This window comes from Schistocerca nitens, chromosome 9, assembly GCF_023898315.1.
Source record: "Schistocerca nitens isolate TAMUIC-IGC-003100 chromosome 9, iqSchNite1.1, whole genome shotgun sequence".
Taxonomy (NCBI): Eukaryota; Metazoa; Arthropoda; class Insecta; order Orthoptera; family Acrididae; genus Schistocerca; species Schistocerca nitens.
The window spans coordinates 2,703,383-2,722,695 of NC_064622.1; the positions used below are offsets into that span (position 1 = coordinate 2,703,383).

Below are 19,313 nucleotides of genomic sequence, written 5' to 3' on the forward strand. Positions count from 1 at the left end.
GAACACAGTAAGATTTAACAAAGTTACACGCCTTAGTTCGCCACCCCCTCTCGCCCCATTTTCAAGGCCTCCTCTTCCATTTGCCTTATACACTGAAGAGCCAAAGAAACTGGTACACATACCTAATATCATGTAGGGCTCCCGCGAGCTCACAGAAGTGCCTCACCACGACGTGGAATGGACTCGACTAATGTCTGAAGTAGTGCTGGAGGGAAATGGCACCACGAATCCTGCAGGGCTGTCCATAAATCTGCAAGAGTACGAGGGGGTGGAGATCTCTTCTGAACAGCACGTTGCATGACACCCCAGATATGCCCATTAATGTTCATGTCTTGGGAGTTTGGTGGCCAGCGGAAGTATTTAAACTCAGAAAAGTGTTCCTGGAGCCACTCTGTACCAAATTCTGGACGTGTAGGGCGTTGCATTGTCCTGCTGGAATTGCTCAAGTCCGTTGGAATGCACAATGGTCATGAATGGATACTTACGTACGCGTCACCTATCAGGGTCGTTTCTAGACGCATCAGGGATCTCGTATCACTCCAACTGCACACGCCCCACACGATTACAAAGCCTCCACCAGCTTGAACAGTCCCCTGCTGACATACAGTGTCCATGGATTCAAGAAGCTGTCTCCTTACCTGTACACGTCCATCCAATAGATACAATTTGAAACGAGACTCGTCCAACCAATGTCGGTGTTGGCGGGCCCAGGCGAGGCGTAAGGCTTTGTGTCGTGCAGTCATCATCAAGGGTACAAGGGTGGGCCTTCGGCTCCGAAAGCCCATATTAATGACGTTTCGTTGAATGTTAGCACGGTGACACTTGCTGAAGGCCCAGCATTCAAATCTGCAACAATTTGCGGAAGGTTTGCACTTCTGTCAAGTTGAACGAATTGTCTTCGTTGGTCCTGTTCTTGCAGGATCTTTTTCTGGCCGCAGAGACGTCGGACATTAGATGTTTTACCGGATTCCTCATATTCACGGTACACTTGTGAAATGGTCGTACGGCAAAATCGCCACTTCATGGCCACCTCGAGCGATGCTGTGCCCCATCGCTTGTGCGCCGACTACAACACCACGTTCAAACTCACCTCACCCCATTGCCGACCGCAGCGCGGTATTCTGCCTTTTTAAGTATCTCTGTATTTGAATAGGCATGTCTATACCAGTTCCTTTCGCGCTTCAGTGTATAAAGAGCACACAGCTATATTTTAATTTCAGCCTTTTTTACAATGTGACGACATGATGCATGTTTCATTGACATGTTTTCTACATCTTCTTTTATATTCACTCAAAGATAAAAAGGATAAAAAGTCAAGGCACTACGAAGAAATTAACCGAATGGGACGGATATCGGTAGATGGGATGTACACGTACAGAGAAGCAAGTGACACCAATTTCAGAAAATTTGGATGGTTTATTCAAGATTTTAAAAAGCTTCAAAAACTGGGCAGTGAAACGCGTTGGCCCACCCCCGGTCCTTGTGCAAGCAATTATTCGGCTTGGCATTGATTGCTCGAGTTTCTGGATCTCGTCTTGAAGGATATCGTGTCAAATTCTGTCCAAGTGACGCGTTAGATCTCTATAATCCTGAGATGGCTAGAGAGCTATGCCATAACGCTCCAATCGTTCTCAGTTGGGGACAAAACTGGCGACTTTTCTGGTCAAGGTAGGGCTTGGTAAGGACAAAAACAAGCAGAAGGAGCTCTTCCATGTATGTGGGCGGTCATTATTTTGCTGGAATTTAAGCCCAAGATGGCTTTGCATGAGGGACAACAGAACGGGGCGCAGAATACCGTCGACGTACCGCGGTGCTGTATGTAAGAGTGTCGCGGATGACCACCACAGTGGTCTTCTTATGAAACTAACTGGCGCCCCACACCATTATTACTGGTAATTGGGTCACATGGCGGGCGACAGCGAAGTCAGTATTACGGCGCTGGCCTGGGTGTCTCCAGACACGTCTTTGCTGGACATCAGAGCCTAATTCTAAGGGGCTTGTTGGTTTACAGTGGCCAACAGTAGTCGACGAAAGGCTCCTTTCTGTGAGCCTCCTATTAATGTCCTTGCTGTCAGTGAAGCTCCAACTGCATGTCAGAACGATCATAATGATGAATCCACGGCTTCGAGTGCCTCTCTGGCGACTGCTCGGTCCTCACGTCTTTTCATCTCTCTAGGACGACCGGCCGTTTTGTCCAATTGGCGCTGAGCACTATGGGACTTAACATCTATGGTCATCAGTCCCCTACAACTTAGAACTACTTAAACCTAACTAACCTAAGGACATCACACAACACCCAGTCATCACGAGGCAGAGAAAATCCCTGACCCCACCGGGAATCGAACCCGGGAACCCGGGCGTGGGAAGCGAGAACGCTACCGCACGACCACGAGCTGCGGACGCCGTTTTGCTCTCGTGCTGTGTTCGGTCACGGTCCATCCATTTCTTCCAACATCGTCGAATAGTGGCACCGCTCCTACTCAAATGTCGAGCGATTCGCCGACCACTCCAACCGACTTCTTTGAGCCCAACTACACGTCCTCTCCCAAATGGCATCTTCGTATATCGTCCACGCACTTGTTTGTGAGGAATAGCTACTGTCCAGCTGAGTACACCAAATGAAATTGGCAATGATTTTATGCCCTGATATCGACAGGTCCACTCATTACTATGCTCGCCAGCTGCGCGATGAAACTGCGCTGAAGTGCCATACATTCATTGGTCGGCCGCCATCTACAGATGTAGGAATATCAGTTTGTGACCAATTTGCAGAACTTCTTCGCGGTGAGTCTTTATTTCTTAGAGTTTATTATGACTAAACTGTCTGTGGAGTAATTACAACAGGTAAAAATGTAATAAAACTCCGAAACTAGTAATGTGAATTAGGCGATTTTAACATAACCATTACATTAGCATGTCCAAACTCGCAAGCTTCCATTTGATAACGTGACGACTCTTCAACAGCGAGAATGAGAACTGATTGGTATGTTCATAACCCAGAAACATGTCGTGGCAATGTACTGGCTCCATTCGCTTTTTTTCCTCCTCATATATATTTTAAAGAGACGGAGTGAGATGACAGGAAAGTACCACGACAAGCCTAAGAGTGTGTTGCAGAGCTTTAGACCGCGTGACCCGCCAGGCTGGGGAAGCTCACGGCCACCTGTTGCAGATGCCGCCGACGCTGCTGTCGATGCTGGGCGGGGCGGGCGGCGGCGTGGGCGTGGTCAGCCCCGCCACGTGGCTGATGGCGCCGCTGCTCGCCATGGGCCTCACCGCCTACTACCGCTACGCCTCCGTCGACCCGGAGACACACCCCATCAACGCCCGCAGTCTGCTGCCGGAGTACGATTTCGTCGTCGTGGGGGGCGGCTCCGCGGGGGCCGTAGTCGCCAGCAGGCTCTCCGAGGTGCGTACACACAGCTGTAACTACTCTCTACTCCACGCTTATTGCTGTTGTTACGGACTGAGCTGACAGACGTCGTGGGATACCGCCTAACATCGTCCCGGACCTCCTTTTGCCCGCCGTAGCGCAGCTTGTAAACCAGGCTTGGCACTCAATAAATCTTTGGAAGTACCCTGCAGAAATATTGAGCCATGTTGCCTCTATAGCCGTCCACAATTGCGAAAGTGTTGCCGGAGCAAGATTTTGTGGACGAAATTACCTCTCGGTTTGCCCCATAAATGTCCGATGGGATTCATGTCGGGCGATCTGGGCGGCCGGATCACGAATTTTGTTCAAACCAATCGCTAACAGCTTGGCCAAGTGAGATGGCGCTTTATTATCCATAAAAATTCCATCTTTTTTTGGCAACTTGAGGTCCACGAAAGGCTGCAAATGATCTGCAAGTAGCCGAACACAACCATTTCCAATCAATGATGGACCATGTAAACACAGTCCACACTATTATGATCCACCTCCAGCTTGCACGGTGCCTTGTTGACACTTTGGGTCCATGACTTCGTGGGGTCTGCGCCACACTCGAACCCTACCATCAGCTCTTACCAACTGAAATCTGGACTCATGTGACGAGGCCACGGTTTTCCAGTCGTCTAGCGTCCAACGAGCCGAAGAGGGGCGCTGCACGCGATGTCGCGCTGTTAGCAGAGGCACGCGCGTCGGTCGTCTGCTGCCACAGCCCTTTAACGCCGGAATTCGCCGCACTCTCCTAACCGATACGTTCGTCGTACGTTCTACAATGATTTCTGCAGTTATTCATGCAGTACTGCTTGTCCGTTACCACTGACAATTCTAGGCAAACGCCGCTGCTCTCGGTCGTTAAGTGAAGGCCGATGGCCACTGCGTTGATCGTAGTGGGAGGTGACGTGCCTGAAATCTGATATAGTTGACACTGTGGGTATCGGAATAGTGAATACCCTAACGACTGCCAAAATGGAATGTCCCGTGCGTGTAGCTCCATTTACAGTTCCGCGTTCAAAGTCCATTAATTTCCGTCGTAAGGCTATAAATCACAGGAAACTTTTTCACATGAATCACCTAGGTAAAGTGACAGCTCCGCCCTTTTACACCTTGTGTACGCCGTACTACCGCCGTCTACCACCTGTATATGTGCATATCGCTACGCCACGACTTAAAGGTGCGTCACCTCAGTGTATTAGCTATTTTTTTAATGTTGCTCAGTAACAGTCTTACAACATTTTTTTAAAGGAGCACACCGCCATTTGATAATTTTATTCTTTATTTAAGTACAAGCCAAGTTTCGGCCTTTTATGCCACTTTCAAGTATTTTATTTTACGTCTTTAACATATACTGCAGGACACTTTACATGTTGTCAAGCTCTAAGTTGGCCATAAATTGAGAAATGTATTGGCTACCCACGAAATGCCACATGTAAAATCACTGTATTGCAAAACATCAGTAAATACTTATGAGACTACATCGTGTCCGACGATTATTTACTGATATACTGAAATATATTGGCTCCCCACGAAATATCAGATGTAAAATCACTATCAGCAAATCGGCATCAGTAAATCACCAGAAATAATCGTGGGACATGATGTGGTCTCACGATTATTTACTGAACTGTTACGAAATGGTGATTTTACATCTGGCATATTAAATCAAATACTTGAAAATGACGTAAAAGGCCGAAAGCTGGGTTGTACTTAAATAAAAAATAAAACAGTCAAAGGCGGCGTGTTCCTTTAAAAAAAGGTATATTTCTGTTTGTAAGATTTGTAACATAAATGCCGAAACTGGTTCTCTCTTTCTACTCACTCCCAATACAAACTGTTGTGCTCGACTACCAGCTCGCCTGGTGATTAGCTGAAAACTTCCACGATTTTATCGTGGGCCGAATTTCGTATAGCCCGCTCAACTCCTTGGAGCAGTGAACGAAAATCATAAACAGATGTTCACTGACGCTCTTCCTACTGACTACTTCCTCGGCGCCCGTCTCGCCCTATCCCTCTGGCCTCCGTGCTGCTGTTTACCTGTTTACCGGGAGTCGCAGTTTGCGCCCCGCGCGCCGGTGCCTCCACTGTCGCCCTCGTGCCTTCCTGGTGCAGATTCCCGGCTGGAAGGTGCTGCTGCTGGAGGCTGGAGGGGACGAGAACGAGGTGACGGACGTGCCGTCGCTGGCGGGCTACCTGCAGCTGTCGCAGTTCGACTGGAAGTACAAGACGGCGCCCGCAGCCCACGACTCGCCCTACTGCCTCGCCATGGTCGCCGACCGCTGCAACTGGCCGCGCGGAAAGGTCAGTAGGCACACGACAAGGAGCCGACGGAACATCACGCCACTGCCCTAGCGGGAACACCGTCTCATTTCTTTACTGCCGGTACTCACTGATTAGCTACGTTTAGGATACCAATTCTCAAAGCTGTGGCAATTTGTGCGTCGGAAGCAGAGAAGGCAATGATATACGGTATCAAAGATACCACAAATATCGAATAGCACTGATATTAACACATCGACATTGCGACTCTATCGTTACCGTCGACCATCACGCTGCGTTTTGTTTTTTTTTCTCTACAGTTTTACTAGGTATTGAATTTAAGTCAAAACGTTGTTGTGATGATCTACATCTACATCTACATCCGTACTCCGCAAGCCACCTGACGGTGTGTGGCGGAGGGTACCCTGAGTACCTCTATCGGTTCTCCCTTCCATTCCAGTCTCGTATTGTTCGTGGAAAGAAGGATTGTCGGTATGCTTCTGTGTGGGCTCTAATCTCTCTGATTTTATCCTCATGGTCTCTTCGCGAGATATACGTAGGAGGGAGCAATATACTGCTTGACTCTTCGGTGAAGGTATGTTCTCGAAACTTCAACAAAAGCCCGTAGCGAGCTACTGAGCGTCTCTCCTGCAGAGTCTTCCACAGGAGTTTATCTATCATCTCCGTAACGCTTTCGCGATTACTAAATGATCCTGTAACGAAGCGCGCTGCTCTCCGTTGGATCTTCTCTATCTCTTCTATCAACCCTATCTGGTACGGATCCCACACCGCTGAGCAGTATTCAAGTAGTGGGCGAACAAGCGTACTGTAACCTACTTCCTTTGTTTTCGGATTGCATTTCCTTAGGATTCTTCCAATGAATCTCAGTCTGGTATCTGCTTTACCGACGATCAACTTTATATGATCATTCCATTTTAAATCACTCCTAATGCCTACTCCCACATAATTTATGGAATTAACTGCTTCCAGTAGCTGACCTGCTATTTTGTAGCTAAATGATAAGGGATCTATCTTTCTATGTATTCGCAGCACATTACACTTGTCTACATTGAGAAACAATTGCCATTCCCTGCACCATGCGTCAATTCGCTGCAGATCCTCCTGCATTTCAGTACAATTTTCCATTGTTACAACCTCTCGATACACCACACCATCATCTGCAAAAAGCTTCAGTGAACTTGCGATGTAATCTACCAGGTCATTTATGTATATTGTGAGCAGCAACGGTCCCATGACACTCTCCTGTGGCACACCTGAAATCACTTTTACTTCGGAAGACTTCTCTCCATTGAGAATGACATGCTGCGTTCTGTTATCTAGGAACTCTTCAATCCAATCACACAGTTGGTCTGAAAGTCCATATGCTCTTACTTTGTTGATTAAACGACTGTGGGGAACTGTATCGAACGCCTTGCGGAAGTCAAGAAACACGGCATCTACCTGTGAACCCGTGTCTATGGCCCTCTGAGTCTATTTCTATATCTACCATTTTGTCATCTGTGTGACAATCTAGAGAAGGAACTACAGTGCAGTCTTCCTCTGTGAAACAGCTTTTGAAAAAGACATTTAGTATTTCGATGTGTCTGAAGACGCTATTCCCTGCAAGTCCCCTCGTCTCTGCTTATCCACAGCCCACATCCATTTCGATCTGCTTACTGTAGTCAAGCCTCGGTCGTCCTACATTGCTGTTGTCGGTTTAGGACATAATTTTACATCTAATTTAACGAATATACTAACGCTATTGTATTTTATATTTGCATCTTCTTATTACTTCGAACAAACGCGGTTACGCTGGAATGTGTTCCCGCTATGTGAGTCTATGTATGAAGTTTACATTTTCGAAGATCAGATGATGACAGCAAGTTCCTGTCGAAACCGTCATCGTGAAAGAAATAATACTTAGAGATATTGGCTTCAGAATTAATTTATTTCTAACAAATAAGCGATGTTCTTCCAATACAATTTTTACACACGAGGCTTCTCCCAGTAACAAGAGAAATTATTTATATTCCTGCTGATGTTGTGTGCTATAAATCCATTCCTTCTTTTAGTCAAGTTCTATAAACTATTTTCTCTGTAGTGTCTCCGTTAATATACAATTTTTACACGCGAGGCTTCTCCCCGTAACAAGAGAAACTGCCGCGCAGGATTAGCCGAGCGGTCTAGGGCGTTGCAGTCATGAACTGTGCGGCTGGTCCCGGCGGAGGTTCGAGTCCTCCCCCGGGCATGGGTGTGTGTGTTTGTCCTTAGAATAATTTAGGTTAAGTAGTGTGTAAGCTTAGGGACTGATGATCTTAGCAGTTAAGTCCCATAAGATTTCAGACACATTTGAACATTTTGGACAAGAGAAACTATTTACATTCCTGCTCATGTTGTGTGCTATAAATCCATCCCTTCCTTTAGTCAAGTTCTAGGAACTACTTTCTCAGTAGTGTCTCCGTTAATATAGGTTTAGCGCAATTAAGCAGTTCCGTACATTTTCTTCGATTTAAAAGCAATGAAAATACAGAAAAGAAATCCTTAATAAAAATTAAACAAATTGTGTGCGCATGACCAATAAAAAACCTCTCACACGAAAATAAAGCTGCGTTTTGATAAAAACAAACAACTGTTTCTCAAATAAAATAAGCTTTTTTCACATAATGAAAAACCGTTGTGTCGAATATACACATCTAGCATACATATCACGCAAACGATTTATGGAGAACTTACTCCATTTTATGACTGACGTTGCGGCTGCACCCAGAAGCATCTTCAGTTTGACCATTTGCTATTAAATTTCTGAAGATGCTCGCGTCTGACGGACGAAACAAGCAAAAATAAAAGTGGTACGGACTTGCGGCTGCTGCAAAATCTTATTTACCGAAAAGTTGTTACATCGTTACTTCATGAAAATCGTGACGTCTGTAGTTGGGAGATACCAAAGGACAGTGGCGTACACTTTGCTGCGCCTTTCGCGAATAGTTTAGGACATTCTGTCGCGTAAAATAAACACACAGCACAGAGAAGCAATGCATACCGAGAAAACGAATCAATATTTTTCCGTAACCCACCGCGATCATCTCTGTGTGGGAACTGGCGCGTAAGGTAGCCAAGCGATATGAGTGCTGAGAATAGATTGGGGGAGTGGCCAAAACTAGTTCTCTAATTCGTTGTTGCTGTGGTAGCTATCAGTCACTTTGTTCCACTGTTCCGAGTATAGATGGAGGAGCTGAGAGTGTTTCGAAAGGACATATTGTTTCTGACGCTGATAATCAACAACACGTACCCTGCGGTGGCAAAGTCATGGGACACCTCCTGATATGCTGTCGCACCTGGAAGTCCTCTGGAAACATATTGTGCCAGATTGCCTCCACAATTGCGAAAGTGTTGCCGGTGCAGAATGTTGTGCACGAACTGTACTTCCGACTACGTCCCACAAACGTTCGATGAAATTCGTGTCGGGCGGTTTGTGTGGCCAAATCATTCGCTCGAATTGTACAGAAAAAGAGTAGAATTGTGGCCTGCTGACATGGCGGACTGTCATCCATAAAAATTGCATCGTTGTTTGGAAACAAATGGTCTCCAACATGACCACATCCAGTCAATGATCGGTTCAGTTGGACCAGAGGACCCAGCCCATTCCACGTCAACACAGCCACCATCAGTTTGCACAGTGCCTTGTTGACAACTTGGGTCCACGGTTTTGTCGGGTCTGCGCTACATCCGAAACCTACCATCAACTATTACCAACTGAAATAGGAACTCACCTGCCAAAGTCACTGCTTTCGAGTCCGTCTAGGGTCCAACCGATATAGTGAAGAACCCGGGAGAGGCTCTGCAGGCCATGTCGTGTTGTCAACACCGCACTCGCCCCGGTCGTCTGTTGTCATACCCCTCTAACGCCAGTTCTCGCCGCACTGCACCAACCGATACCTCCGTCACATTGATTTCTGCGCTAATTTCATGCAACGCTGCTTGTCTGTTAGCATTAACAACTCTAAGCAAACGCCGGTGCTCTTGGGCGTTAAGTCAAGGCCGCCGGCCACTGCGTCGTCCTTGGTGAGAGGCAATGCCTGAAATGTGTTCTCGCCACACTCTTGACATTTTAGATGTCAGAGTACTGAATTCCCTACTAACGATTTCCAAACGGGAGTACGCCATGCATCTAGCTTCAACTAGCATTCCGCGTTCAAACTCTGGTAATTCCCGTCGTCGACGATAATCATGTCTGGAAACCTTCCCACATGAATCACCCGAGCACAAATGACAGTTTCGCCAACGCACTCCAATTTATCGTTGTGTACGCCATACTACCGTCATCTATATATGTGCATATAGCTTTCCCATGACTTCTGTCACCTCAGTGTTCATTTTCGGTTTACCGGTTTTTGAGAACTTGTGTACCAAAAACTGGAGATTATACCGTCACAGGACGGACAATCGCTAGCCAGGTACAGTTGGATATATTGGCAGAATCTGTTCTGGGACACGAGTGTTTTGTTGTAGAGACGGTGTAGAGACTGTGCTCTGCCGACAGGTGTTGGGCGGCTCCAGCGTGCTGAACGCGATGATCTACGTGCGGGGCAACCGGCGCGACTACGACCGCTGGGCCCGGCTGGGCAACCCGGGCTGGAGCTACGACGAGGTGCTGCCCTACTTCAAGAAGTCGGAGGACCAGCGCAACCCCTACCTGGCCAGGACGGCCTTCCACTCCACAGGGGGGCTGCTCACGGTCCAGGAGGCGCCCTGGCGCTCGCCGCTCGCCGTCGCCTTCGTGCAGGTAGGCAGACGGCCAGCAAGCAGGAGTCTATACTCCTCTCCCAGCGCAGCAAGAGCTCCGCAAATAGGTGTATTTGAGCCACTTCTGCTTTCGCAGCCTGTAGCCAGGTCATCAGATTTATATTTGAACAGCAAGAAATACACTATACTAATAACTGGACGCCTGTCCATCAAAGTAATACCAGAACCATAAGCACGTAATTGTGCGAATATATAAAAACACAAATCTACTTACAAAGACTAAAACTTGGTACGTGACTGGCGAAGAATGTAGAAGCCCCAACTTTCCTAGTTAAAACCATAAGGTCCGTTGGGCCTCCTACATTGTTCGCCAAGTTGTGTAAATGTTTGACTGTTTGCAGGTACATTTGTGTTTTTATCCAATCTGATAATTATGTGCTTATGGCTCTGGTATTATTTTAATGTATAGAGGTTCAATCATTATCTCTGTGTATTTCTTGTTGTTCAAATATGCACCTGAGGATGTGGCTACAAGCCTGGGAACCTGCAGTGCCTTACTAAAACTGGTTCAATATACAGCTGTTTGCGGAGTTTCTGCTACAAGTGCGCTACCACAGCTGCGGACATCCACACCTCAGAGTCGTTCGTAATTCACACTTGGTGTTTCGCACGGGGTGTATGGAACCCCTCTTAGCCTATTTATCGACCGTTCCATTCTCGAAATGCCGATCGCAAAACTAAAAACCTCGACCTTTCCCCTGCGAGCTCTGACTTCTGTAATGCCGGCCGGGGTGGCCGAGCTGTTCTAGGCGCTACAGTCTGGAACCGCGTGATCGCTACCGTCGCAGGTTCGAATCCTGCCTCGGGCATGGATGTGTGTGATGTCCTTAGGTTAATTAGGTTTAAGTAGTTCTAAGTTCTAGGGGACCGATGACCTCAGAAGTTAAGTCCCATAGTGCTCAGAGCCATTTCAACCATTTGAACTGCTGTTATGTTTCTTTCCCATTACATTTTCTATGTGACAATTCGAATTTAAGTTGGTCCTCATTGTAACCCGTAGGTCTGAATCAACCTGCTTTAAATTTGTGTGATTTATCGTGAAACCGAAATGCAACTTTTTTTTTTTAGTTCTCAGGACCTCACACATCTTATTCTTCTGATTTTGTAAGCCGTTTTCGCTGCTTGCATATATCCTGTCTAAATCATTAAGCAATTCCTTTGGATCTTCTGGTGACTTTGCTAGACGCTAAACGACATCATCATCTGCAGACAGTCTAATAGGCTGCTCAAATTGTCTCCTCGGTGGTCAGAAACAGTCGGAAAAGCTTGTAAGGGTGTTGCAGCGTTGTTAAGAAAAAATTCCATACGTTTCGCCTTCTCCGATTTAACTAGCATTGAAGCTAGCCAGTCAGCCTGCTTCTCGAGCAAATTCAAACAGCCCGTGGTATTTCACAATATTCGAACACAGCATATGATGTAATTGATATCAATGATACAGGTCTATAATTCAATGGACTACTTCTGTGATCTGTTTAACTTTTCAGTATTTAGTTACAGTTCTTTCGTCGAGAGAGTTCTTAACTGAAAGCTTTGCACTTATTAAGTAATGAAGTACTTCGCTACACCGAGCGCATCTACACCACTACCTGATCAAAAGTATCCGGAGGTGCCAATGTAAAACGGAATTGACCACAATATGTGAGGAGAGACGGACCCGCTACTGTAAAAGGATTATGGGGGGGGGGGGGGGAGGGGGAGTTTTGCGTTGTCAGTGGAGAAGCATTGAAAGCAGAATGGGGTGGTCGGGAGAGACCTAGAACTTGGAGTGGTGATTCAGAGCAACAGATCCATGAGAGATTGTTCAACACTTCTACAGCTATACCAGTGAGTTGCTGGATGTGAGATGGAAACGTGAAGGAACGATCACAGCTAAACCAAGACCTTCAAGACTTCACGTACTGACACACAGTCACCATCCATCATTAGGAAGGGTGGTTGTAAGAAATCGCATGAAGTCAGTGGAAGTAACCCGTCGTGAGTCCAACCAGTACAATCAATGCACATAGGGAGTTAAAAAGAAGTTACTCGTACAATGCTCGAGGGGCTTCACACAAGCAACACATTTATTAATAATCCAATAACCCCAAAAGTCTATCTAATATTTCAGCCATGGTGGTCTGTATGCAACACGTTGCGACCTATTTTGGTGTTGTTCGGTCGTACTGTTCATTTACTATCACTTCCCTCATTTGAAGGTCACTGACAGCTGTCAGTTCTGTTTTTGGTAACGGGCGCAGTTCACGCAATCAATCCTGCCTCACACTAACATTACTGGCGTTCTCTTTCACGAGTATAGACGTAATTGTCTGGTGACAGAGTTGGCTGCTGCTCTCGCAACACGGTACACTATCGAAAGTATCTCCGCTTTTTTGCATTATAACAACACGAAAGTTGTAGTCTCACTAAATTAGAATATGCACGGAATTTTGTTCAACCCGTAAGTGGAGTGGTGCGGCTGATTGTTACCTAGAGTGCACGACACATCAATACTCAAAATGCACTTATCAAAAATTTACGGATACTTATGCTGACGAACACCGATATAAAACTACTATAGTCAAAGTTTTAATCGGTTTAGACATTTACAGGGTAGTGCACCAGTGTTCTCGAAACCTCTCTAAATGGGGTTGTGGCCGGCGTAAATTTGTCTGCTCTAAGGGCTTAATGGGAAATAAACTTCTGAAAGTCCTGGCAGTAAGTGGCACTTTACCGTGTAGTACTGAAAGTGGAAACAGCAAATGGCAAATTCAAATGGCTGCATTAAGCTGCTGAAGCCGATTGGCTGAAAGGCCTGAAAGATCGACAATTTCGTGCGGCTGTTTGGAGTTCGCGACGTCGAGAAGCCAGGCAGCAGCCCTCAGGGGGTGCGAGGAGGAGCCGCGGTCCCTTCAGCTGGTATGGAGCTGGGCACGAGTGATCCTCAATGCTCAGCGAAGCTCTGCCAGAACGGAAAATCTTGAAACAGTACGCAGCTGCGCTCACTTGTGCGTGCGTTGAATTCCGGCAGTCTTCCCGGCTCGTGTAAGCGACTGTTGCGTGTTTGTCAGTGTACACATGCGCAGGTAGGCAGCGGCATTACGTGAAAACGCGGGCAGAGTAGCCAGCTCGACGGAATGTTCGATGAACGAAGTGGACTTTGCCAGCTGTAAGTCAAATCAATAAACTACAGATGTGTCCGCGAAAACTGGAAGTGTGTTTTCCTGTGGCTTTTACTTGTTGACTTCGAACAATTTCGTGTTTTATTGTTGTGGAGATTTTTGACGGAAGGGGCGGTGTATGAGCTGTTGGCGGATCGGAATCTTTCCTGCAGGCAGTTAGATAGCTACAGGGCTTCTAGTTATCGGCTTTGGAATACTGAGCCCCGAACCTCGAATCGAAGCGAGGCTGGTAACAAAACTACAGAGGCTAGCTAGGATGCAAGTAAATGTTTTGGATAAATGTGCGGAGCAGTACGTCGTGCAGTCGGTTTCGCAGGCCACACAGGGCTAAGTTTGTGGCTGCAAACCCGACTGGGATATCGTCCGAACCCACTGGAGATCCGGCGACGGACGGAAGGAACGTTTGGGGGAGCCTCGGCTATTACGTGCACTGCCTGCTCCTGGCCTGGCCTCAGACTGTGCCGTACCGCAGGGCTGCACTTTGCCCACAGGGAGGCCAGCAGCTGGGCTACGAGCACCGCGACTGCAACGGCGAGCGCCAGACGGGCTTCATGGTGGCGCAGGGCACCATCCGGCGCGGCTCCCGCTGCTCCACGGCCAAGGCCTTCCTGCGGCCCGTGCGCCTGCGCAAGAACCTGCACGTGGCCATGCACGCCCACGCCACCAAGCTGCTGTTCGAGGGCGGCCGCGCCGTCGGCGTTGCGTTCATGCGGGACGGCGTGCAGCAGGTGAGTGCCGAGACACACACACACACACACACACACACACACACACACACACAGAGAGAGAGAGAGAGAGAGAGAAAGGAGTCACCTACGTCTACATATAGAGGGGGGAGGGGGGGGGGCAAATAAATCCGGCCTCGAAAATGTTTCATGCACCTTCAGTTAGGCAACCCAACTTACATAATTTCCTTCGACAATTAATTTTATTTCAAACACTTTAACGTGTATACGATATTGCTGTGCCTGTGTTATTCCGAATTACGATGCAAGGTTCCTTCGGACGTGCATGCGAAGTGTATCCGCAGTTGCGGATATGGACAACCATCAGCTGTGTAATGGAATGATGACAATGAAATTTTGTGCCGGACCGGGACTCGAGCCCGGATTTCCCGTTTATCGCGACCGGCCGCCTTACTGTTTGGCTGTCCGAGCACGACTCACTGCCACACCCAAACTTCCATACGTCGTCAACCATCGGTCTGCGACCTCTACTCGTACACCCGTTACGTATGTTCCCGTACAGGAGAGCCGTTTTACTTGAAAGTCGGTTGCCAGGTGTCGGCGGATAAATACGATATTGCAGCGCCTGTGTTATTCTGAATTCTGGGTTCAAGTCCCGGACAGGCACAAACTTTCACTGTCGTCATTCCATTACATAGCTGACGGTTGTTCGTCTTCGCAAGAGCGAATATGTTTCATGCACTTTAACATATGGTTATTTTAATTAATGGCGTAGTCAGAAGTAACAACATGAAAAAAAGGAAAATTTTTAGCCGTTTCGTTTTCCAAGGGGATTTGTTTTGTGACAGGGGGGGGGGGGGGGGGAAGGGGGGGTAGGGAGTAGAATATACATGATAATTCAAAAGTACCTCCAGGGTTACAGAACACGACTGCGCAAAAACAGACCCGCATCAGCGGACAGAGCATCTCTCCAAGTTTGCATTTCACACTACAGGTGCTCAGTGTTGGATTCGTTTGTGATGCGCCAAGCATCGATTCATGGCTCCAAGTTGTTCTCCGGGAAGGCGCGGAGGCAGACCGTTACGCGAATCTGGTAATTAGGTTTGCTGCGGGGCGGTTCTTTCCGTCCCTTTACGACGCACCTGCACCTAACTGTGAACATTCTCTCGGCAGATCGTCAGTAGGAAAGCCGAGTGAAACCTACTGTACTTCGACGTGAACCAGGCTGCAATTAAAGTCACTAATCTACGTTTCGGAAGAAACACGAAACGAAAGGTTGGAAATTTTGTCCTCAATTAATACATTCTGAAACTTAGGTGAACAAGTATCACTGCCAAGCCCGTGCTAGTCTTAACAAAGTCACTCACAATCCCTTTCACTCACGTTAGCAAGTTTACGGTGCTGCATTTCCCGAAAACGTAATAGCTACAAAAATACTGATTGTTTTTGATTGAGAATGCTCGCCAAATATTAAGTCTGTCGGTACCTAATACAGTCACAGTTTTTAGCCACCGACCTGCTCAATACGCCACGGGGAATTTATGTCTTTTCTCGTCACAAAATTCACTTAAAAATTCCGAAATTTCTACACACACATCAGTATAATTATGACGTCACTTTCCAACACTTTTGATGTATGAAACACTGCTAGATCGGGCAACATCATTTCCATCGGAACTATTACTACACACGTCCGATCTGTTTCATGGTTAGGCTTCGACTCAATACTCTACGTCTTCTCTACCAGCAGAGAAAGGCGCGCGAAGAATACTGATTTGGCATTGGCCACTTTACTCAACAGCCAATAGCAAAACAACACTCTCCCGCGTCAGTCCGCGCTTTTCATCAATAACCAATCGCAAAATAGTAAACCTAACGACTGCACTTTTTACCGACGTAATTATCTAATATGCTGAAGTTTTGCTTATGGATGAAGTTATTTACTATTGTTATTTACACCTGAATTAACTTTTCCTTTACCATAAACTTACTTTACAAATCTATTCTACAAAAATCCCCTTCGTTCATATCCATACTTCTTCGAAATGTTTCCACACTAGATCCTACTACATAACTCGTTAAACAATTATCTTCATATTAACATTAATCCAAACTCACGCATCAGTCATACTGCTAAAACACATTTACAACATTTTACATACACAAAAAGACATAATAACACTTTATGAAAATATTAGAACAGTTTATGAAAAACATTCTATTACTTTTGTGCACTCTGCTCGGCACAATCGAAACTAAATCAGTCCCCTATCCAATACTGTCCTCTATCGGCTGATACATAAACTACGTGCGCGTCCAGTCTCGCGTCACCTTCTGTCACTATCCAGCTCTGAGACACATCTCCCACTTAACCGCCTCCAAGGCAGGATCGTTATACGGCGCTACGCCTCAGGTTGCCTATCTGCAGGTGCGAAATAATACGATGTGACAATACGGTGATAAAGGGTTAACAATGAAATTTGAGGATAGCACAACCTATAGGCGCTATCTGTAATTGCAAGAATTTTGCTAACCCTTAGTAGGCTTTCCTTTACAAATGGGACACTGATGTGCATACTAACAAGCAACAAATTGCACCGAGCGAGGTGGCGCAGTGGTTAGACACTGGACTCGCATTCGGGAGGACGACGGTTCAATCCCGCGTCCGGCCATCCTGATTTAGGTTTTCCGTGATTTCCCTAAATCACTCCAGGCAAATGCCGGGATGGTTCCTCTGAAAGGGCGCGGCCGACTTCCTTCCCCATCCTTCCGTAATCCGATGAGACCGATGACCACGCTGTCTGGTCTCCTTCCCCAAAAACCAACCAACCAACAAATTGCAGTCGGTTCTCTGAAAACTTATCGTGAGACCCTAACGTCCCGTTGGTAGTCAAAGGGATAAGGTGCAAGAAACATTTTCCGAGCGAGTTTTATTTTACTCGTGAGGTACAGTAACACTTCAAAAGCGAAATCACGGTGTGTAGCGGAGGGTGATTTGATACCACCAAATTTTGGGAGCGGTGCGTACGAAGAACGATTATCGATGGACTCGCCTAACAGTTACAGTCCCGCTGGTTTTCTCGTCACCCTAATTCTGCCAGACATACTTGAAAGGAGGGTATAAGATGAACATGAACAAAAGCAAAACGAGGATAATGGAATGTAGTCAAATTAAATCGGGTGATGCTGAGGGAATTAGATTAGGAAATGAGACACTTAAAGTTGTAAAGGAGTTTTGCTATTTAGGCAGTAAAATAACTGATGATGGTCGAAGTAGAGAGGATATAAAATGTAGACTGGCAATGGCAAGGAAATCGTTTCTGAAGAAGAGAAATTTGTTAACATCGAGTATAGATTTAAGTGTCAGAAAGTCGTTTCTGAAAGTATTTGTATGGAGTGTAGCCATGTATGGAAGTGAAACGTGGACGATAAATAGTTTGGACAAAAACAGAGTAGAAGCTTTCGAAATGTGGTTCTACAGAAGAATGCTGAAGATTAGATGGGTAGATCACATAACTAATGAGGAGGTATTGAATAGACTTGGGGAGAAGAGAAATTTGTGGCACAACTTAACTAGAAGAAGAGATCGGTTGGTAGAACATATTCTGAGGCATCAAGGGATCACAAATTCAGCATTGGAGGGCAGCGTAGAGGGTAAAAATCGAAGAGGGAGACCAAGAGATGAATACACCAAATAGATTCAGAAGGATGTAGGTCGCAGTAGGTACTGGGAGATGAAGAAGCCTGCAGTGGACAGAGTAGCATGGAGAGCTGCATCAAACCAGTCTTCGGACTTAAGACCACAACAACAGCATCTTAATATCACTGGCGTTTATTGAACATCTTCGTAACGTATAATTACGGAAATGTGGTTCTGCCTTGAGCAAAGACACACAAAATTTTTTAAACTCCAAACATGTTTCGCTGTAGTTTCGCCATCGCCAGTCGGTTCATTTATTTTCGCAGACTAACTTACTGGTGTTTATGTGGCTGTTTATCATTTGCAGTGCCAACGGCCTTGCCGCAGTGGTAACACCGGTTCCCGTCAGGGAGCCGAAATTAAGGGCGTCGCGCTTGGCGGCCGACCGCGACTGCCGAGCGCTCTTGGCAACCGGGCTACATCCACTCAGCCTTTGAAGCCAACTGACAAGGGAACCTCCTCGTCGCACCCCAATCAGATTTAGTTGTAAGTTGGCGCAGTGGATAGGCCTTGAAAAACTGAACACAGATCAATCGAGGAAACAGGAAGAAGGTGTGTGGAACTACGAAAAAAATAAGCAAAATATACAAACTGAGTAGTCCGTGCGCAAGACAGGCAACATCAAGAATAATGTGAGCTCAGGAGCGCCCTGGTCCCGTGCTTAGCGTGAGCAGCTGCGGAACGAGAGGTCCTTGGTTCTACTCTTCCCTCGAGTGAAAAGTTTACTTTCTTTATGTTCGCAAAGTTATGATCTGTCCGTTCGTTCATTGACGTCTCTGTTCACTGTCTGTGTTTTGCGACAGCACCGCAAAACCGTGCGATTAGTAGACGAAAGGACGTGCCTCTCCAATGAGAACCGAAAACATTTGATCGCAAGGTCATAGGTCATCCGATTTCTCCACAGGAAAACACGTCTGATATATTCTATACGACACTGGTGACGGCATGTGCGTCACATGACAGGAATATGTTGTCGACCCACCTAACTTGTACACTTGGCGAATGGGTAAAAAGATTCTTCTACCCTGCCCGATTTAAGGTTTTCTTGTGGATGTGATAATCACTCCCAAAAAAGTGATGAAAACATAAGAGTTTGTCACATAAACTGCAACAAATGAATGCAACAGTTTCACACAGTTTTCCCTGTGCTCTGTCAAAACATATGTTTTTAACGTTTTCAAATTTTTCCGTGTGTAGAACGTCAAATCCTGCATATGTCCAAGCAAATCTGAACATGTCCTGGAATTTTGGAGAGCGAAGTTGATTATTTGTGAATGCCTGAACTT

The 19,313-nt window shown here is 46.5% G+C and overlaps 1 protein-coding gene across 1 annotated transcript in view; it reads left to right on the top strand.

The window, feature by feature from the left end:
• The first annotated feature begins 3,178 nt into the window (after nucleotides 1–3,178).
• Nucleotides 3,179–19,313, top strand: part of LOC126203056 (glucose dehydrogenase [FAD, quinone]-like) — a 39,444-nt gene continuing 23,309 nt past the window's right edge. The window contains exons 1-4 of the mRNA XM_049937294.1: nucleotides 3,179–3,409; nucleotides 5,534–5,722; nucleotides 10,221–10,463; nucleotides 14,133–14,369. Of these exons, the coding sequence (XP_049793251.1) occupies nucleotides 3,194–3,409; nucleotides 5,534–5,722; nucleotides 10,221–10,463; nucleotides 14,133–14,369 (885 nt within the window). The 5' untranslated portion in view covers nucleotides 3,179–3,193. The remainder of the gene's footprint in view (nucleotides 3,410–5,533; nucleotides 5,723–10,220; nucleotides 10,464–14,132; nucleotides 14,370–19,313) is intronic.